Source organism: Candoia aspera, chromosome 1 (genome assembly GCF_035149785.1).
Source record: "Candoia aspera isolate rCanAsp1 chromosome 1, rCanAsp1.hap2, whole genome shotgun sequence".
In the NCBI taxonomy this organism is placed as follows: Eukaryota; Metazoa; Chordata; class Lepidosauria; order Squamata; family Boidae; genus Candoia; species Candoia aspera.
This window is the reverse complement of record NC_086153.1, coordinates 109,728,941-109,751,543: the sequence shown is the minus strand read 5'-3', so window position 1 is coordinate 109,751,543 and position 22,603 is coordinate 109,728,941. Positions and strand designations below refer to the sequence as shown.

The following is a 22,603-nucleotide window of genomic DNA, read 5'->3' as shown; positions in this document are numbered from 1 at the left end:
CTTCTTCATAAGACAGGCAGAGATGCAATATATCTTGTCAACATATATCAGCATTTGCATTCAAAATCAAATGAGAAAAGTTTGTCTACTCATGTTCAGTGTCTCATGGACTGCACAATCAATTGTTGTGGTTGAATAATATTTGGATTGTCCAGTAACCTTTACCAATGAAATTCATTTTTGTAACTTAAATTAATTCATTCTAATTAATTTCCAAAGCCTAATGATATAAAACCTAATGGATCTTAAGAAAAAAAAACCCTGCTAAACTGGATCTACCAACTGTCCATAACAAAATTGGTAGTTCAGGCATTCTAATAGCACCTGAAGCTGATTTTGCAGCCATATAACAAAACTGCTGTACCTTAATCAGAAGGTATAGGGTTATAATGATACAGGGATCACAGTACTTTTTCCTGGCCACTGGTTTTCTGGCACAATATCTCTAATGAAACAGACACTAAATGCTGGAATGTTTTCTATTTTAAAGATATTTAATGCTGCACTTGTAAACATCGAACTCAGTAAAACACGTTGACCAGTGTGTGACTGCTGTGAATGGGGGAAAATTCCACCTTGGGATAGTAACACAAAATTATTAACACTGTAATAATATACAATAAATCTTTTATAAATAAGAGTATCTACCTAACAATAGGTTAAGTAGATTAAAGTTAAATAGGTTAGCATCTACCTAACAATCCTCTGGATATGATAAGACCTTGCTTTTTCTAAGAAGGTCAATCAGGGTCAGGTTCAAAGATTACCCTATTTATTTGTGATTCCCTTAGCAGTTTCTTTCAGTGGACTGGATGCCTACTTATATTGTGCAGCTTTCCATATTACGCAGTGTTTCTACAGTTTTCCAGGTCCCTTATACCAAATGATTGTGCCTGGTGTTTTCAACTCTCTTGAGGGCTCCTTGAAGCTTGCTGTCTAACATCAGTTATGATGCTGGCCTGGCATTAATCAGAGCATCCAAGCCCTTTCTTAATAGGGAGCAATGGCAGCAATTGTCACAGGCCCCATACACGGACAGGACTTCATCAGAACCAAGGTCCAGTCTTGGATTTCTCCATGTACCCTATTGACTTTAATGGACAAAAAATAATTGACATAGGATCCAGTAAAAAGAAGGGAGGGGTCAACAACATTCTTGGCACTTGGTGCCTTTGAAAAAATCCTGAAAGCACCATATATGCAGGGAAAATGAACAGCAATAGTGTTACAATACTTGGGTGCTATTCCATTTTCTCCATGCTTTTTATTCATTCATTCCCCTCTTCTCCACTATGTTGCCATTCATTTGTTAAGGCATCCTATTCATTTTGCAGTTTCATTTCATCCAGTTATATAGCGCACACATCTTGCTCTTTAATTATACATGTTCACCCAGTCTCTGCAGCATAACCCATAAACCTCAACCCAAGTCATTGTTTCTGATGTGGAGACACTGGTTATCATTTCACAAGTATGCCTGTCACTCTCTTTTTTCAAATTTCCTGAATTTTTGTGGGTCTCTGTATAGAATACTTCCCAAAGATCAGTCTTTCAAACTTCTCCATTCTACAGTTCTGTTGTCTCCAGGATTATATACGTCTGAACGACTTTCTGTTCCCTCCTCAACATCTCTCATCTTTCTTGGATTTGGTCAATAATTTTGCCACTAGATTTAGGACTTCTTAGCTGAGTATTTGTATAATCCCATATAGACTACTGCAATGCGCTCTACATGGGGCTACCCTTGAAGAGTATCCGGAAGCTTCAGCTGGTCCAGAATGTGGCTGCACAGGCAGTTATTGGTGCCCCAAGAGTGGCACATGTGACAGCTCTGCTCTACAAGCTGCACCGGCTCCCAGTTTGCTTCCAGGTCCAATTCAAGGTGTTGGTTATGACCTTTAAAGCCCTACATGGCATGGGGCCAGGCTACCTGAGGGACCGCCTCATCCCCAGAACATCGACCCGCCCCACTCGGCAGAGAGGGCATGCTACGGACCCCATCAGCAAAGGAATTTCATCTAGCGGGGTCCAGGAGGCGGCCCTTCTCTACAATGGAATATTCTGCCCCCTGAGGTGAGGTGGACCCTTTTGCTCCCAGCCTTCCAGAAAAATTTGAAGACCTGGCTCTGCCGCCCCGCCTGGGATGGGAAGGGCAATAGTTCTTCCTGGGGGTGCCTGGTGCCGTAGAGTCCTCCCCATTGAATTAGATCTTATCGCTGCTTGGCTTTTATACCTATTTCTATTCTGTATTTATATTTGGCTGTTGGTATTGTATTTATATGTTTATGGTTTTTAATTTTCAATTTTATTGTAAACTGCCCAGAGTCCCCGTTTTGGGGGAGATGGCCGGTGATAAAAATTTGAAAAATAAAATAAAATAAATAAATAATCAATCCAATAAGTAAAGGTACATTTTGAAAATAACATTTCCTAAATTCTGTTCTGTTATTCTCAGAAGGCCAATACAACAGTTCTTAGTTTTACCTGGTTGAGAGGCAATGTGTGTACAGAGCTTCTGATCTGCAAGTAATCCCTGCAACTACATTTTAAAGCATCAAGAACTTATTAACTCTTAGCTGATCCCCAGTGCTTATAAAATCAATTTTATATAGGTTAAAACTGAGGACTAGTGCTAAAAGCTCCACCTAGCTTTTAAAGAATTTCTGGTAGTCATGAAAAAAGAGAACATATATCTGCAACAATATGAGGCCTAAAAACCCTGCTTATAAATGCAGCAATCATAGAACAAATATCTCTGAATTGCATGCAAGCTGAAAAAAATGCCAACAATTTTTTAAAATCTCTGGCTCAGAGTTGCTTTCACAAGCAATAGCTCAGGTTGTTTTACAACTTACCATGAATCCTGTGAATGGATGTTATGTGCGGCATGTTGCTTTCATAGGCTTCTCGGCTCTCAGGAGAAGATTTGGTTAATGGAAGGCCAGATCGAGAACCCCACCATGCTTCCCTTCCAGGCTGTGGTGTGCCAAGGAAGTACCGACCTGCCTCGCACCTGCCCCCTTCACAGGCTTGGGTATGGAAGTGTCTATCATCAGCTAACCTAGAATGCTCAAGTGCAAAACCATAGCAGAGGGCACCACGATCCGAATATTGTCTATAGGCACAGGAAACATCATGATGCTGAGAGTTTGGTCTTTCAGTGGGATCCATTAATTGTGGAGATGCAGTGTCAGTCAGTGGACTTCCACCCCACTGGCTTTCATGATCAGATTCAGATCTTTCTGTATGAAACCCAGAATACTGCTGGATAAAAGAAAGGGGGGAAGAGAAGAAGAAATTAAGGGTAGATAAGAGCTGATCATTAATCTGATTTTCAGGGTGTTTAAGACCAGGTACCAATCAGTGTGGCTAAATTAAGAAAACTAAATCCAGTTATGTGTAATATCACACAAATGGCTTGTGAATCAGGAGGTTTGTTTTCTGATTGTCTGCTCAGTGCATATCCACCTCTATTTCATTCTTCCTGCAAATACTGCAAGTACTTATTATGGAAATCAAATGGAGCTACATTCTCTTTTCAGTTGTAACCTCACTGGAAAAAAAAATCTAACATCTCTTTGCATGCCATCTCCAGCCTTTTTTCTGAATTTTGCAATGGCTTTTCATTACAAAGTGACGATTATCTTGTGAAGCTGCCATGATACATACCAGTGTGTATTCACTTCTGCTGCAGCAAGTTGACTTCTTTAAGTAGCTTACTGTGTCATTAAAGCATTTCATTCTAACTTTCATCAACTGGATGCTTTCAAGATTTGCTGGTCTGCATTTGCCATCATTCTCATTCATGGGAATTTTAGACCAACACATCTCAGGGCACTGAGCTGATGAAGGCATCGTCACTGGAATTATATCCACCAACAAACATCCTGCTTAGTCTGATCTCCCCTTTAGTACAGAAGAACAGATCAGCCTATCCATTCATCAATCCATTCCATCCATTTTACTTGCAACTGAAAACGATCTACAAATATGTTTGTGTGTATGTGTCTGTTTCTAATATACATCTTCTGAAAACATGCATCTCTTACCATATTTTAGCCTAATATGTGCAGTTCTTGTTTGTTTGTTTGTTTTAGAGACTTACATGGCCACCTATCTTATGTGCCATAACGCTGGGCAGCTCCCTCCAACAGCAATAAAAACATAAAATAAAAAAATAAAAACCAGCATCCAAAAAACAACTCCTGGTGCCCTGAAACAACCCTTCCCAATACATAAACAATCACAGTCACTGGGCTTCAGTCGCACCCTATCCCAACAGCTGGGGGGAAAGCCAGCTTTTTAAGGCCTTCAGGAAGGCTAGAAGCGTGGGGACCTGCCAGATCTCAGCAGAGAGGAGGGTGTTCCACAGGTCAGGGGCCATGGAGAACTCCAGGGCCAGGATGGATGGGATCTGTCCATGGCAAGGGACTGATGTTAACATCCCCCAACCCCAGATCACAACACCACTGCACTGAGACAAAAAACAGATCCCTTTAAGCATGTCTGATGTTTTAAAATAACTGCATCACAAAATTCAGAGCAGTGTGAAATCTAAAATATTCCAATCTGCATATTAGTTTGGGAAGTCTGAGTCAAATCTGTTCGTACTGGAATTCATGAATAATGATCAATAATGCTGGTCCAGTGACTTATAAGTTTAGGCTCCTCAAATTAAATATCAGCAAATTAAGATGGTGTTTCCCATCCCAAGCATTAATATATAAACCAGGAACATATTTTGGGACACATTCCGGACTTCTCACGTGCAAGTAATCATTTCTAAATTCCTTTTGTCATACTATGTCTCAGCTTCCATAATGATTAACGAAAAGGTCACTCACTCCAAACGTTCTTCAGGACAAATATTTAGAATTACCTATTTTTAGATTCTAGCATCACTTAATGTTATAGAGCAGTCCTATATATGTACAGTATCTATTCCAATGTTAAGTGCTACTTAATTCATGGTGTTTACTTTTTTGTAGGTGTGTTTAGAACTGCAACTTTAATACCTGCTAGGGGGAGAGGCTGTCAAAAAGTCAGAATAGTGGTTCCAACTGCATGATTGACATCTTGGGGTTCTGACTGTGTGGCTGCAACCACCATTTTGACCTTTTCCCCCCTCCCCTGTGGATGTCCCCTGTGGACATCTCTGCTACTGGGTTGCATCCACTGAAAATGGATCCCTTAAATATTTGCTCTACATACCTGGAAGAAACTTCTCTCTCCACCCAGTGTTTTCACAATTTAGATGGATTTTGCTTTCTTCTGTCAATGAAATACTGACTTATTCTCAAGCAACTCTAGAGGCAGCACATCTATATGGCCACCTTGTTACCAGATATAAGCTGATTTTTATACTGCCTTTGCCTGATTTTCAGTATTTGTCCTATCTTCCCTCAAGTGAAACTGTCTGAATCAGAAACCATTAACACAGGAACAATTCGTTAGGATTTTCACCTCCACAAGCCCACTGAAATTAAAATGTGCAAAAAACAAGCCTTGCTTTGGTTTTTGTGACATTGTGTTACATTTAATAAGTCTTATCTTGACAGGCCTTCTCTAAGAAGAAAGGATGGAGGTACAATACTGAGGAAGAAGAAGACTAAACCAGATGTTTTGAAAAAAGGAGTAACATGAGAACCCAAAATGAATGAACTTAAATTAGAAAGTTGATCTTTGGTCAAAGGACAAACACAAAGAGGTTACCACTCAGCTTCAGATGACATTTGGCAGAGGGGATGCATGGAGACAGGGAAGCTTTTCCAACCATATTTGGAAGTTGCTTCATTTCATTTTTTTTCCCACATCATAATTCCTACAAATTTTAATGTAGCTTGTCTAGTCAAATTACAAGACAAGGGCTGGGGCAAACACTAAGAGTTTACTTGGCCAGGAATTATGCCTGAAATCAATTAGTGCCTTCCCAAACTGAAAGGGCCTCTAGCACTCAAGGAGTTCATATAATCTATTTCTGACCATGTTTAGTCACCAAGTGCTTCCCGGTGCACGAAGATTCCAACAAAGATGGATTTCTAGATGCTGACAAAGATGGACGGACAATTCCCAAAAGATGGGCTGACATTCAGTGCCGATGTCCTAACAGCCAGGAACCACGCTGAGACAAGGAACTGGTCTCTAATGTTTTATTGCTTGTACATAACAGGAATCCTAACAAACTGAAGAAGTGTGGGAAAAACCCAGACATATAAACCCCAAAGGTTAAGGCGGTCCCGATCTGTGTCTCTTTGAATGGCTGCCCAATTCCTCAGTGCTACGCATGCGCTTGACAGCCTGGATGGGAGCCCCCTCCTGCTCGCCATCCTTACTCATGACAGCCATTATTAGAATCCTTAAAGTTCCATTAATCCAAGAAAAACTTCAAGAAGACTTAATTTTAGGGACAAGCTGAAGATAGATCCTAGACTGTATATTTTTTTCTCATTGGTCATGCAAACAGAACCTGTCATTAATAGCTCTGGATAGAATAGATTCTATTCAGTGTATGTAAGTGGCAGTTCATAACCCTCAGGGAAGTTAGTTATGAATTCAAATAAGTGTTTTTAATCCATCCACTTTTGTTTTGAGAAAAAGAAGCCACAGAACTCCGGAATCCATTTGCAGAAAGCAGGTCTTGGGGGCAGCAGCTGAATAGTAGGATTGTCAAAACTTTAGAAGGATTGTCTCAATTTGATGAAGCTTCGATCAAATTACTTTATCAGACAGATCCATGAACCAAAGTGGGGACCTGGTTCAAATCAGCAAAATGAATCACTTAGCTTGGAAGTACTTGGTAGATTTTTTATTTAATGGGGTTTCTGCTGTTTCTGGTATTGTGACAGGCAATGTATAAAGTTGCAACATAGAAGTATTGCATGGCAGCTGCCAACAGGTGTATCAGAGCACCCAACATCCTCTGAAGCTCCCTTTTCCCTTCAACAGGAAACTGCTGCATGACCCTAGTAGGCCTCATTCTCTTGGCAAAGAATAAATGGGGGACAGGCCAAGATAAGCACTGGCTCAAAAGTTCATTGTTTTTAGAATAGTGTGATAAAGTCTATCAATTATACTTGTTCTGTGCCAATCTCTATAACATTGTATCCAATTGTGCCAGTCTGTTTCTGCTGTTTTCCTGCCTCTACTAATTAATCAGATAAGACAGCATTACCAGCAAGTCCTAATCTGGACACATCCGAGTTCTGCCACGGATTATATGATCCTACCCCAAAGAGGCCAAGCTTTACCATGGTGCCCTGCCCAGCCTGGCATCATATCAAAGCCAGTAAGGAAGAGGTTCTTCCCAGACAAAGCCAAGCTTACAAACTTTCTCATCTCCCAGCCCACCCACTCCCCAAGATCCAAAATTCAGACACAGCAAAACTACGCTATCCCACGGGCAATCTTCGGCATTTGACTCTCTAGAAGAGCAAATGGAAAAGTAAGTGCTTACCTTTTTTTTACCAGTTTTTAAACATTTTTATTTTTAAATTGGGTTAGGGCACTTGCTGCATTAATTCAATCAGCTCATCTTAGGCTCTTTTCTGGATAATTTGGAGATTGCTGTGCTGTTCTTTCTTCATCCCTGCTATCTCTGCCTTAAAAGAATGCAGTGGGGATATTTCAAAAATGTAGTACATGAAACCCTTGAAGGTATGCAGATGAAACTTGAGTTATTTTCATCCCATTGTCCAAAAAAAAAAAAAAAATGAAGCAGCCGAAAGCATTTTGATGTTTCCCCCTTATAGCATATGAACTTCTTTTAAAAAAATCAAATCTCAAGGTGGGTGAAATTGAATTGGTTTCCCCTTGGAGCTTGAATCATAAACTTGAATTAAATCATGCTATCTTTAAATCTTGATCTGGAATCAAATCAGATCTGATCTGCGCAGGCCTAGTTTATAGCAATCTGGTGGGAATAAATTCAAGCAAAAGAACCCAAACCCAGGCTCTTGAAACAAATTCTAAATTAATTCCTCACAGCAACTTTTTACTAGGTAAAGGTAAAGGTTTCCCTTGACTTAAAGTCCAGTCGTGTCCGACTCTAGGGGGCGGTGCTCATCTCCGTTTCTAAGCCTTGGAGCCGGCGTTGTCATAGACACTTCCGGGTCATGTGGCCAGCATGACGACTCGGAACGCCGTTACCTTCCCGCCGAAGCAGTACCTATTGATCTACTCACATTTGCATGTTTTCGAACTGCTAGGTGAGCAGGAGCTGGGACGAGCAACGGGAGCTCACCCCGCCGCACGGTTTCAAACCGCCGACCTTCTGATCGGCAGCTCAGCGGTTTAACCCGCAGCGCCACCGCGTCCCTAACTTTTTACTAAGCAGGTTTAATATGCATTATATTGATATGTCCCTCCCTTCTTCCAACAGTTTATAATTGCACACACAGTTCTCCCTCCTCCAGTTTAACCTCATAACAACCCTGTTTGATTGAAAAATAACAACTGACCTGAATCACCAAATGTGTCTCCTAAGTGACGGTGGGTGCCCATAGTTTTTAAATCAACATTTGAGATACCATCACACTAGCTAACTACTAGGAGAGTTCTTATTCAAACCCAAAGTTCCTTCCTAACCATCATTTTTAATGGAGCCATTCTGAAGATTCCTTTTGCCTGTATACCGAACCGGGAAGCTTTGCCTTCACTCTCAGATGCATAATGTCTGATAATTAATTTCTGTGAAACAAAGGCAAAAAAATAATAAGTTGGGCCTACTTACAAATACCCATTCTGGGTAAAATGGATCAGTATCATCAGGGTTGACAGCAGGTTTTGTAACCGTGCCTGCTAATTAAGGCCTACATTATCAATTCTTCTTTAAAAGAAATACCAGATTCTTTCTAAATAAATTTGGCATGGTGGTTAGAATAAAACAAATGGTCACAGAACTCTTTAAACAGTTTCTTGACTGCATTTAAAATGAGGTAAAGTCTCTCATTACCTAAGCTTTATATAAGTAAATTATGGATTACTGCAACATGCTCTACATGGAGTTGCCCTTGACGGCCACCCAGAAGTTACAACTGGTCGAAAATACAGCGACACAAGTAGTGTGGGACGTCCCTAGGTTTACCCACATTACACCCCAGTTGCATGAGCTGCACTGGCTCCAAATTTTCTTTCAGGTTCAATTTAAGGTGGTAGTTATTACTATTTATTTATTTATTTATTTATTAATCAAATTTATCACCGCCCATCTCCCCCTGAGGAGGGACTCTGGGAGGTTAGGGTTTTATAGTACTTACTTGTCTAGTTGCCTACTTTTAAAGCCCTACATGGCATGGGGCCAGGTTAACTGTATGACCAGGTTAACTGTAGGACTGCCTCTCCCTGAGGATAGAGTAGATAGGGTGGGCACACTCCTGGTGCTTTCCCTTAAACATTGGAAGTGTGCCGTTTCCACTGCAGCCCCTGCCCTATGGAACACGCTCCTGCCTGAGACCTGGCAGGCCCCTACCCTTTTATCCTTCCAGACACCACTTAAAAACTGGCTCTTCCCTCAGATATTGGGATAGTTACTTGTGCCCTGGTCACCTCCCAAATGGACTACTGTAACACACTCCACTTGGGGCTGCCCTTGAAGAGTATCCGGAAGCTTCAACTGGTGCAAAGTGTGGTGGCATGGGCAGTTATGTGTACCCCTAGAATGGCACATGTTAAACCTCTGCTCCACGAACCGCACTGGTTACCAGTTTGCTTCCAGGTTCAATTCAAGGTGCTGGTTCTGACCTTAAAGCTCTATGTGGCATGGAGCCAGGTTGTTTGAGGGACCGCCTCTCCCCAGTTACATCTACCTGTCTCATCAGGTGTGGCAGGAGGGGCAATGTTACGGGTCCCGTCTGCTAAAGATTTCCCTCTGACAGGACCTAAGAGATGAATTTTTTCTGAGGTAGCACCCCCTCTTTGGAACACCATTCCCCCTGAGGTGAGATTAGCCCCAACCCTATGAACTTCCAGAAATCTCTTAAAATGTGTTCTTTTTAGCAGGCTTGGGGATTCCATGGTAATAGGGAGACCGTGAGAATGTTGTATTGTTTGTAAGTTTTTGGTGCATTCTCCCATGATCTTATTTATATTTTAATTGTTTTAATGCTTATTTAAGATTTGTTTTAATTGTTTGATTGTACGCCACCCAGAGTCACATTAGTGAGATAAGTAGCTATATAAATATGATAAATAAAGTAATATAATATGTAGGTTAATGAAGAAAGGCTGAAAAAATAGATGGCATGCAGTAGCTTTCAGCTTAGATAGTTAAGTATCAGCTATGTCAGAGTTTATTAAGTACTAAGCATCAGCCTATTTCAGATGTTGGTGTTACTTCACAGATTGTGACATTTGTACTACCTATTGCTATTCCTCCAGCTCCTGATGGGTAAACAATTAGCAGTCTTTATCTCAGTTCCCAAAACATGTCTGGTTATACAAGAGAATCCTTTTATAGCAAAATCTCTCCTGCCATCAAAAACGTCTGTTGCATTGGGCATCTGCAACGTACTTCTTGATTAAACAAGTAGGGGATCACAGATGCAATCTACTTTACCCAGAGAACATATGTGTGCTTTTAAATCACTTTTATCTTTCTTTTTTAACTAATGTAACCCTGAAATATAAAGTATGTTCTGTTATAGGCGGAACAGATGGTGAAAGGCTTCGATTAAAGTAATGCAGCATAACCATTAAAATAACCTCTGCTAATGGTGATTCTGTACCAGTTTTGGATTTGCCTTCAGAATTTTTGTTTAAAAGTTTTCCCCCTTTCTTTCACTTTCAAAGTTGGCAAAGTTTGATGTATGATATGAGAACTAATATATTAAATATTTTATTCAATCTATTTAATTAATGAGACAATGCATCAATTAAGGAAACATAGCTCAATATAGTTTGCTTTTATTTATTTAAAATATTTCTGTCCTCTTTGCTACTAACAAAAATAACTGAAATAAAAACAAACTATCAATATTCATTAACTAGTAATAGCAATTAAATAGTAATAGCATTATTTCAGTGGTACTCATAAGCAGTGCAGTAATTGTCCTTGAAAAACTTGGAGGTTTATTTGTGCAAACAACACTAAAACCACCACTGAACCCAAGTTTAGCAAAGGTGATAGACTTGAATTATAGCTGTTGTTCAAAAGTTGAATCTAATGCAAACCAAATGTTTTATCATAGAAATAGTACTTTTCATGATGTGATCATTTTAAGGAAAGATAAAACTCAGTTGATCTGATCAACAATGCTGCTTATCAATGTGGATTTTGTGGGGGTGTCAATTTTTTAAAAAAAATGTTAGGAGAATAGTTTCCCATGTTTTATATCTTTTCTTTCTGATAATAGATAAAGAATTCATGCTACTTTCCAATTATTTTAAGAGGATGGAAATATATACCATGTTGTAAACAAATGTGCTATCATTGTTTGAGAAAGTGGATCAATCTCCCTTTGCTTACTTCAGAATGATATTCATTGATGTATGCACTTGAGGTCTTTTTTAGAGTGCCCTTATGAAGAATGACAATCCGCATAAATAATGAAGTGGTAGATTACTGTAGATTAGCTTTGTTGCACTGTATTATCCTAAGAAGAAAAATAGAGGTTTGATTTGATGATGATGATGATGAATGATGAATGATATTTAGCACATAGCTCTGAAAAAATGCTCTGATGTGTCATTAACATCATTAACATCATTCGAGTTAAAAAGGAGCATAAGCACTACCAATTGTATCACAATGCTGCAATAAATATTAATAATTACATAGGCTTATGTGCTAGCAAAATATTGATTGATTAGATCATCCAACACTCTACATGGAAAGGGGGATGCCAGATGTTCAAGATGGCTTTAGAGAAGGCTAAGGAACAAGAAACAGTATTGCTGATATATACTGGGTACTTAAGAAAGCCAAACAATACCAAAAAGAAGTCAATATGTACTTTATTGATTATAGAAAAATATTTGATTATGTCAACCATGGCAAGCTATAGAATGTTCTTAGAAAAATGGGAGTCCCAGTACATCTCATTGTCCTCATATAAACCCTAACACAGGACAGGAAGCCACAATCCCAATTAAACATGGCAAAACAGACTGGCTCCAGTTTGGCAATATTGAGGGAGGCTGGATTAGAAGATGAATGTGGTTTTAAAACTGGAGGAAGAAATACCAATAACTTGCACCATGCTGATGACACTATTCTGATAGCCAAAAATGCAAATGAACTGCAAGCTCTAGTAAGGAAAATCAAGGAGCACAGTGAAAAAATGGGATTAAGTTTATACATAAAGAAGACCAAACAAATGGAAACAAAGATAGCAAACTTAGAACTGATAATGAAGTAATGGATAGCTCCTGCTTTTTAGAATCAATGAACAGTAAAGGAACCCGCAGCTGAGAAATATGCCACAAATTAGCACTTGGCAACGTCATAATTAAGAACTTGGAAAAGATGCCATGACATCTCTATACCTACAAAGATCAGAACTGTACAGTCAATGTTTGTTTCTGTGACACTCTGTGGAAGTAAAAGTTGGACTTTGAGGAAGCAACTTTTGAAGAAAGAATATTGACACTTTTGACCTTCGCATTGGAGAAGAGTCCTAAGAATGCTATGGATAACCAAGAAAACAAACAATGGATCACAGAACAAATCAATCCAGAGATCTCACTCAAGGAACATAATCAAAATTATGTAAGCATATGATTTCTGTGAGAGTAAGGATGGTCTGATATGAATAGAGTTACCTCTAGTTTCAAAGTTATGTAATTCTGTAACATGCATAAATTAAGGCTGCATCAAATCTTGAGAAGCAAACTCATGAATTGCTGTACATTTTGTTTATATTCTAGTTGACTTCTTTCCTTTTAGCTTACGGTTTCCACCTCTCACCCCAGAATGTCCAGCTTTTTCTAACCTGGTATTCCTCCATAAATGTTGGACTACAATTCCCATTGTCTTCAAGAGCATAGTCACTGCTTATGCTTGCTGGGAATAGTGAGAATTGTGCAATACATCTAGAGCTATCAAGTTGGGGAAGACCAACATAATCAATCAGGTTGACAACAATATGATTCTGAAGTCACAGAATCCAATTTAGATTGAATGAAATCTTATGAACTGCACATGTGAATGCACAAAAGCCAAGAATTACCTATAGACATAAAATTTAACTTTCTCTTTTTCCTTTGACTATATTCTTTATGTGTGTCATTGATAAGCATTTGCAGTTTTGATTGCTACAAGATTTGCACTATGTCTTCAAAGTAATATAAAATAGCTTCTGGCATGTGGCATATAATAATTAAAATCCTGATGCTATATACATTTCCTTGGACATTCCCTTATTTCAGTACAATTATGTTGCCTAGTATTATCACAGACTAAAAACAATGCCAGCAATTATACAGTTATGCTTCATTGCAAAATATTTTAAGAGAAAACTCATGAATCTCTTCTAAGTGACCTATATGAAATCATGTTGCTCTTACCTGCGGATATGGTGATGTCCTAGATTTGGACTTTGTGCTAGAGAGCCGTGATTTGCTTCCTTTTCTATTGTCAGTTATAGTTGGAATAGAGTTTGCATACGGGAAGGTTGGTTTTGTAGCTGAAACCTGATCAAGGGAGAGTTGAAGTCCTTTGTATTCTGTATCCCTGAATGAAAAGTATAAATTATATTTAATATCATCCCAAACTACTCGTGATTAATTTATACAGCTTTCAGTTCATTCAATATTTAAAATATATATCAAATATGTGCCTTTTTCCAGATAAAAAATTTAAAAAGGAGGAACCAGTACAGGAATAGTAAGTAGAAAACAAACAACCCCTCTACAATTACATTTGAGTGGTTTACTAAGAACCAATGAATTTTGAAATGGAAGATTCAACTTTGGGGCAACTGAAAAAGACCCTACCCAACACATTGCTTCATCTTGAAAGTTTCCTCTTACTGCTCTTCTTTTCCAAGCTGCAGCCAGGAACAATTTTTTATACAAATAGCTGAGATTTCCAAAGCTGCATTATATATTACAGTCTGTGTAAAGTCTGAACTATGCATCCAGATTTGTTCGTACTTTGTAGTGGACTAATATTTAAACTCAGGAAACATGATAAATAAGTGATAAGATGGCAATGAGACTATTTCAGCCATATGAAAGAACCTTTTGTGACGCGTTTCAGTATTATACATTTACTGTTTAAAACGATAAACCATTACTTTCTGAAATATACATCTGCTTTCAGCTTAAAGGCAGAAGTAACATAAGTCACAAAACTGCCCCATAAGTAATTTGATGTTTGAACTTCAAACAGCTTTTGTAATACTCATGTGATAAGCATATCCAGTGGATTTAAGGATTTTTTTTTTCCTAAAAAGAAGGCACCATCACCAACAGTTGTCTTGAGACATGTAACTTCTTGTAAAACAAGCAAGATTATGCTTTTAGTCCAATATCCCATTTCACGAAGTGAGTACCATGCCTACCATTCATAAAGTGAATGTTATAGTATTCTGTGAAGCAGGTACTGGAGGCATGAGTTGTTCACCCTACCCTGATATGGAATTCCTACTGAACCAAGTATATAAATGTCAACAACCAAGAAAAAGGAAAATCAAATCATTTTTAGAGACATGGTAATGATAGCCATTAGAATATAATATCAGATGGACACCAAGGGGAAAATATAACTTGACAGCATTTCTAGCTCAGGTACATTGTACTAATTTTGACCAAGGGCTACTGCAACTTTCCAAAATAAATTTTACAATGAAATGAAAGATTCAGTTGCAAAGTGAAAAGAGTGAACAAAAAAACCAAGGAATATATTAGTTACAACAAGGGGTTTGTTAAAATAAAAGTAACACTATCATAATTAACTGCTACACCTCAAATGATTTCTCCATGAAATCTTGTGGTTTCTAAAGAAGAAAAAACCCTTATGGGTCACATAAGCATCAGTATCAGATAGTAGTAAGCAGAAATTTCATAAAAGAGAAGGACACCAAGAAATTGAAAGACTATAATGTGAGAGATCTTCCACTTGGGAGCTCCATAAATGCAGACACTCTTGTCAAGAGAATCTTCTTCTATCAGCCATCAGTCATAGCAATTGGTGTGGTTTTAAAAGAGAAATAACTGCAAAAGGCTATTGATGGTGGAGAAATACAGTAGTCAGTTAAGGAGCTCTGCTGCTGCTTCTTTTTTTAGTACTAGGAGGAAAAATAATTAGTCTTATCAAACAAGTTGTCTTAATTAAAAAGCTATTCTCAGCATTAATAAATAGATCTGCTACAATAAGGAAGAGAGATTGGCTGGAGATCTGCTACAATGAATTTGGGCCCAAATTAGTTATAACATCTCATAATCTAATCTTTACAGTTTTGAGGTATAACAGAACACATATTTAGCAAGTGACTGCAATATCTTTCCATTTCTGCAGATGTTTGAGTGTGGCATCATGTGTGCAGACTCTAATTGGAGGGAACCCAAATGCTGTCTAAATCAAAGGTAAGGCCCAAGGTGCCCTCAGGATTGGGGCTTTCATCAAAATGATGAAAGTAGCATTGTGCCTTCACGATACAAGCTTTGCCCCCTTTCATACAAGCACATAACATCACAACACCTGCACAAAAGTGAGAGAGCTTGCACCATAACACCACAACTCTGCTTTCATCATTTGTTCCCCCCACCATGGATACTCTAGATAAAGTTATGCCCCTTCTGTTTCTCATGAGGAAAACAACCTTACAAAATAGGTCTTTCCTACACATCTGAATGCATCAAACTAGATGAGGTTTGGGGCAGGGTGGGCTATGTGACCTACACAGGCCTATCCTTCAAGAGTGGGAAATAGGGGATGGAACCTCCAGGAGAAATGCCTGGGAACTGCTCCTGCTTCTTGCTGCCTAGGGCAGCTGCCTTATTCTGCTTAATGGGACTCAGTCCTGACATGGAAGCATAATTAATTGTAAAGAAACATCCTTTCTTATGGTACCTACTTTTGCAGTCTGAAAACTTCCAGAGCAACATAAGTCTCTGGCAAAGGAGGTGAATTACCACTTTATTATTAAAACTTTTAGGGCAGAATGGACTCTTAAGGAAATTCTCTTCTGGCAATGATATTTTAGTATAGCACCTATCATTCTGGAAATTACAGATTTCTGTTTTGTCACATAAGCCTTCCAATAAAGTGTCACACTGAAATATATACCAAGATGTTTAGAAGTAGCATTGATGAATAGCTGGTTGACACAGTGTGGATCTCATGTAAAAAAAAGAACAGCAGCATGTTAGGGATAATGAGAAATGGTATTGAAAAAAGAGATGCCATAATGCCCTTATACAAATCAATGCTGCTACCACATCTGGAATACTGTGCACAGTTGTGGTTGCCGCTTCTCAGAAGGGACGTAGTGGAGCTGGAGAAGATTCAGAGGATGGCAACTAAGATGATCAAGGGTATGGAGCAGCTTCCCTATGAGGAAAGGTTGCAACACTTGGGGCTTTTTAGTCTAGAAAGGAAGCAAATGTGAGGGGACATGGCTGAGATGTACAAATTATGCATGGTGTGAATAAAGTGGACAAGAAGCAGTTATTTTCCCCTTCCCCAAATACTACAACCAGAGGTCACCCAATGAAACTGAATCTTGGAAGAATCAGGATAGACAAAAGGATTTTTTGAAATACTGAACGGTAATTGCATGGGATTGGATTAGTATCCTTAAATGTTGGAAAGTATCCTTGTTTCCACCATTCGGAAATATATCCAGCCAGTTAGTGTCACTGTCCATTAATTAGACGAGAGGAAATAACAAGGTCTTTAGTCCTCCTGTTGGACCTACATGTAAAGAAGAGCTCTCTTCACATTCAAAGACAAAGAAGATAAAATAGGTATACCAAGCCTTTGCAGATGGCTGTGAGTCTATTGGGAACTGGCATTATTTAAGCTAGATAATGAAACAAAGGCCTTGGGATTCCTTTTACTTCCATAACAGCTAGCACTAAATCTTTCTCTCTTACCTAGCAAATGCAATTTATAGGATGAGGATAAGACCAAGTGGACAGGTGAATGCTTGTCACAATTCTATGCAGTTGCTGAAAATATTTTCTTGAAGGTATTCCTTTTTAGCATTTTGACACTCATAATCATTCCAAACATGTAATGGTATTTTCTGGATTAAATTGTCATAATCAAGCTTGAAAACAAGCTTGAAAACCTCACATTTTGTTAATTGTCTGCATTTCCCATATTGCTTTACCCAATTCTTAGTCCATGACTCCAATTACAATACATTATACCAAGATATTTTACTCTGTCCAAGTATTCCCTTTATATCCTCTCTACTAGAAGCAGAATGGTACAGACAAAGTAATAAAAGGGTTAGTAAGTAAAATTTATAAAATATTGATAGAATGTAATTCAGCACAAGAAGGAATGAAATTTAGTTGGAAGAGTGATTTAGGTATTACTATTACAGAAGAGGAATGGTCAAAGATTTGGATGCAAAGAATTATGAAAAAATATGTCTGTTAGAATTAAAGAGAATTGTTATAAGACAATTTGGAAATGGTAAATGACTCCAATAATGTTAGACTACTATAATAGAAGTAACTTAAAAATTGTTGGAAGTATAAAAAAGAAATTGGGAGTTATTTACATTTATGGTGGGAATGTGAAAAGATTAAAAAAAATTGGGAAAAGATTTTTGCTGAGATTAATGAAATACTATCTATTAATTTGCAAATAAGTCCAAAAATTGCATTATTGTTAAATTTTGGAAATATGAAATTAGAGTGGCAAAAGAAAGAGATGATGATAATTTTTGTTACTGCCTTAAGATTAATAATAGTTAAAACATGGAAAGTGGATTATGAGTATGAACTTGAAGATTGGTTTAAAGAAGTATGGAATATTGCTATTAATGATAAATTGTCATGTGAACTAAAATACAAAAACGGTTTGGTGAAGAGGAATGATTTTGATGTTATATGGGGTGAATTTCTGGAATATGTTTTTGTTAAAGGGAAGGGAGTAAAACCAGATCAATATATATTATCTTTTTGGAGAAGAGGGCTTATTAAGAATAAAATTAATAATAAAATTGTGTGATAATAAAAAGTAAAGAGATAAGGAGGGTTATAGGTCCCACGGTGATGGATGCATGTAGGGGGTAAGTTATAAAGTTAAATGTGTTATGTTTTGTTTGTTTGATTGAATTATTTTATGGTTTGTTTGTTACTATTGGTTGTGTGTTTTATAATTTGTATTTTAAATAAAATTAAAAACAAGAAAACAAGTTTGAAAACAATTTATCAACCTCTGTATTTCTGGATTTAAAAAAATACAACAACTTAAGATATAACTCTCAAGTGCCTCACTGATAAATAAATGTAGCTGAACAGGCCATGAATTTTCCTTTCTCCTACTGAAACCCATCTAAAAAAAACAGGGCAAGGGAGTGAGATTAGAAAGGCAAACACTAGGAAATCTGGTTAATAAAATCAGTGACCAGTGATTGCTTTTACATATTCAGCTAACTTCAAAATTGAGAGTACCAGGCAAAGAGAATTAGACTCAGGGGTTCTTGCACCATGAGTCCCATAAAGATATAGCATTTGACATAAGAACAGGAATTCTGAATATATCATATGAAGTTTATTTTGCCTGGAATGTTTGACTCAGCTTTTGTATGTAGAACATATATAACATAGTCTGTATTTTAGCCTTAAATCAACTGAAGAAAAGAATAAATCACCTACCTCCTCCTTTCATGTAGATTTTAACTACACAGATGATAGAAACTGACATAGCCTTGAAGAAAAGGCCTTGACTCTTGAGACCAAGTTTCTAGCAAGCAGAAAATACCATATTTTTCCAGATAAGTTAAAATTCCACATTTCCTTTCCTTTCTGGGAAAGCAGCTGTAGTTGTCTTTATTGGTCTTGGAAAGCGAAAAATGAATGAGTCTCTCATTCCATTTGGTTTTATGAGTGCAACTAATGAGGCTCAAAAAAAAAAGCTTGAATGTCCCAATTCTGCTTCAAGCAGAGGGTCCTGAGATGGCTACTTAAAATTGCATTCTTTATATAACAAATCCTTCTCACAATCTAAAAGGGGTACTTTACAAATTATGCTTTCCAAATGGCACCATCATACCTATTTTATTTCATGAGGGAAAAAATCCTGAAATACATTGTCAGGTAATACCATTAAAAAGTCAGTTTTTAAATTGTTCAGAACTCGACAGAATTGTTCTACCATGAAAGATGCTATAAGAAACAATAGATGAGAAGGAGAAAAGTTAAACAAAGACTTTTCATCTTAGATATAACATATTTTTAGTTTGTGAATTGAGAGTGACTGGATATTATCTCCTACACTTAGGGAGAATATACTTTTTCTTAACACAGTCTTTTCCAGCCTGATGCCCACTCAATATGCACTACATTGCAGTCCTTCACACAGCCATTGTGACCATCTCATGCTGCTTGAGGATATCAGAGTTTATTAAACACTTCAGAGAATATCAGATTGGAGAAGGCTCATCTGGAAAGTACTGCCAGTTTTTATGTTTTGCCATGATCAAGGTTCACTTGATAAGAATAGTATCTGGTCCCATTTTCAGATACTGTACATAAAACTGAAGTTCCAAACAACCAGTTTCAACTACACTCACATACAAGTTGAACTGAATAAATACATTAAGGAACAGAGCATTATACTGTACTAGAGCTGTGTTAGATTAAGTTAAACTTTATCACTTAGAGGAAGTATTGAACAAAGCATTGCCTTGCACCATTTTGCTTCCCTTTGGTCAACATCAGCTTGTTGCACCTGAGGAGAAGACTGAGAGGAGTCTTTTAGGTGAGTGCTGTGGGAGAAGACAGAGGAGCCTCCTCCTGCATCACTTATTGAGGGACCTCTCAGGCTGGGTGGCTCTGGTGTAGATTGTGGGGAATCTTGCAACACATTCCAGAGATGGCCAGCTTGAAGCTCCCTTGGACCAAGGACTTTTCCAGGCTGGGCACCTCTGGTTCAGGCTGTGCACCAAAGGTGGCCATCCCCAAGCCCCTTGGAAAGGTACTAAAGGGACTTTGGGCTACGCCCTTTCAATACATGTTGTGAGAATGCTAGGAATTGTACTCTATCAATATCTAAGAGCAGTATCTTGCTCTAATGCATCAATTCTATAAATAAATAGAAAAATGCACTTAGTAGTGACTCACAAAAAGCATTTAAATGTTAGAAAATGAAATCATTTAATAATGAGAAAGTTGGCTAAGATTAAAAGAAGCTTCCATAAGAACACTTAATAGCATCCTGGATAGATACCAAAATATTAAAAGGAGAAGTTGATTCAGTGTTTTATTTTAAAAGAATAGAGTTTAATCAATGCTGAATCCCATGACATGATCATGTAATGTCAACATTCTGGACATGTTAGTATGTTGATTTATTCCTGATAATATCATTTCTCATTACTTAAAAGTCATAGCTTTTTTTTTAGCAGCATATTGGCCGAGAATGTGCTGAAAACCTATTAGATGAGAGGTAAAACAGCTTGTTTCTCTCCCCCAACTTTTAAAAATGCATCTTCTCAAAGCCAGCCTTTGGACTACATTTCCTCGTTAATATCAGAGCATTTATGCAAAAACAGTATCTCTTATTTATATTAATAGCACAGAAATATAAATCCTCTCATATCAGTAGGACAGCATCTCCCACTATATGCAAAGTTAATAGGGACCCCCGACTGTTTCTCAGACTAGACATTTTCACCTCAATCTTCCATGCAATCTTTTTTACATATTGAAAAAATTGAAACCATTAATGCCAGCAATGTTGGATTTAGTGTCAGAAGAGCCAAGTTCAATTTCTCACTCTACTACAAAAAGTATTTCAGACAACCTTGGGCGTTATTCTCTGTGAAATTTCCAAAAGTACTTGACACAGGAGTCCAGGTTAGTTCTCTCATACTTGATGGTTAAAGCTACTAGCGGGATTTCTAGCATTGTCCTAGATAAAAAATGAACTGAGAGAGAATCCTACATGAAGCATTTCCACTTTATGAAAATATACTGTAAATTGTGAACTCATTTGGAAGCTGCAGCTAAGAAATCTACCTCAGTAATCCTTTTGAAAATATAACTTTTACTATTTATTACATAAAATAACCAGAATAAATCTGCTCACCAGAGATGGATTAAATCTGCAAGTGTAATGAAGTAGATCAGAGCCAGATCTTTCTGTTGTATCATCTAATCTAGAGAGGACTTAAGCTGGGACATTTAAATTGAAAAATAATGCAATACAGTGGCTATATTATTCTTTTAGGAGGATTTTTCAATGGATTGCCTGAGCCTGAGCTTCATTTCCACCTCAGTGAACATCACTATCTCTTGCCAAGTGAGCAGAGGAAATACTGTACCTATCTACCCTGAATACCCTCCATGTTTCCAACATCTGCTCATCCACTAACTGGTCATTTTTGAACTAGCTTCTATTCATCTGTAATATTCATAACTGTAAGTGATTTGTCCTATGCTTAGACTGATGTTGGAATAAGTACATGGTTAGCATCATGTAGTCTGTCCGGACCCTGAACTACGGCAGCATAGATCTGAAAAATATAACCATTAGTCTAATGTCATTGTGTTCAATAAGGCTTTCTCCCCAGTAAGTATATACAGAAGCACTGAAGCTTGGATACCATGATGTTCAAAGAACTTCCCTCGTAAAAAGTATATCAAGCAATTGACCACTAGAAGTGCTGCTTTCCTCAAACTGAAAGAAAGCCAGGAAAGAAAACAAATTTAAAATATTTCGGAGCAAGGGTACCTGCTCTGGAAGTGATAATGCTGGACTACAGTTTTAAAGTCTTTGTCTTTAAAAAAAGGGTAAAAAGGTTGCTTTTTCCACATTGCTCAGTGGCACAGCACATGCTTGGCTTTGCATGCCAAAATACCAAAGGACCTGGATCCATTCTCAGCATCTTCAGATAGGGCTGGAAAAGATTTCTGCTTGAATCCCTGAAGCTGATGGCAGTCAGTGCTAAGTGCTGAGCTAGAAAGAGTGAAGATCTGATGCAGGTAGCTCTTATACAGTACTCCTAATAGTGGAAGATATGGATGAACAGTTCAGCCAATGGCAAGAATATTACATGAGAAAAGTGTAGCTTTTCCCTCAGAACCAGCTTAGTTACAGGATTTTCACATCTCTCAGCCTCAAATGTTCACTGGAGCTCAAGAGTCATCAGCATCATAACATTAAGCCCATTTGTTTGTGTATATTCAAAAATAAGCAGATGATACTTGATATGAATTCAAAATCTTTTTCTATTTAACTTAAACATTGTTTCATTCCCTCTTACACATGTGAAACATGGTTAAACATATTTTGGGTGGTAGTCATTTCTGAAGTTTGTTATTATTACTGTGCAGATATTTCACTACTGCCTATCAGATTCACAGACTGACATTCACGCACAGTACCCGGCATTTCATTGGAGTCATTCAGTTCTAATGTGCTTAAACTATTGATGTAGTAATGGTTGATTAAATAGTTTACAGCTCAGTGGCTTTATTCAAA

At 37.8% G+C, this 22,603-nt stretch overlaps 1 protein-coding gene across 1 annotated transcript in view; it reads right to left on the bottom strand.

Moving 5' to 3' along the window:
• The window catches only part of SIM1 (SIM bHLH transcription factor 1), a 72,180-nt gene that overhangs the window by 3,163 nt on the left and 46,414 nt on the right, over positions 1–22,603 (bottom strand). Inside the window, exons 9-10 of the mRNA XM_063291004.1 lie at positions 13,501–13,666; positions 2,856–3,261 (exon numbers count right to left, since the gene is read on the bottom strand). Of these exons, the coding sequence (XP_063147074.1) occupies positions 2,856–3,261; positions 13,501–13,666 (572 nt within the window). The remainder of the gene's footprint in view (positions 1–2,855; positions 3,262–13,500; positions 13,667–22,603) is intronic.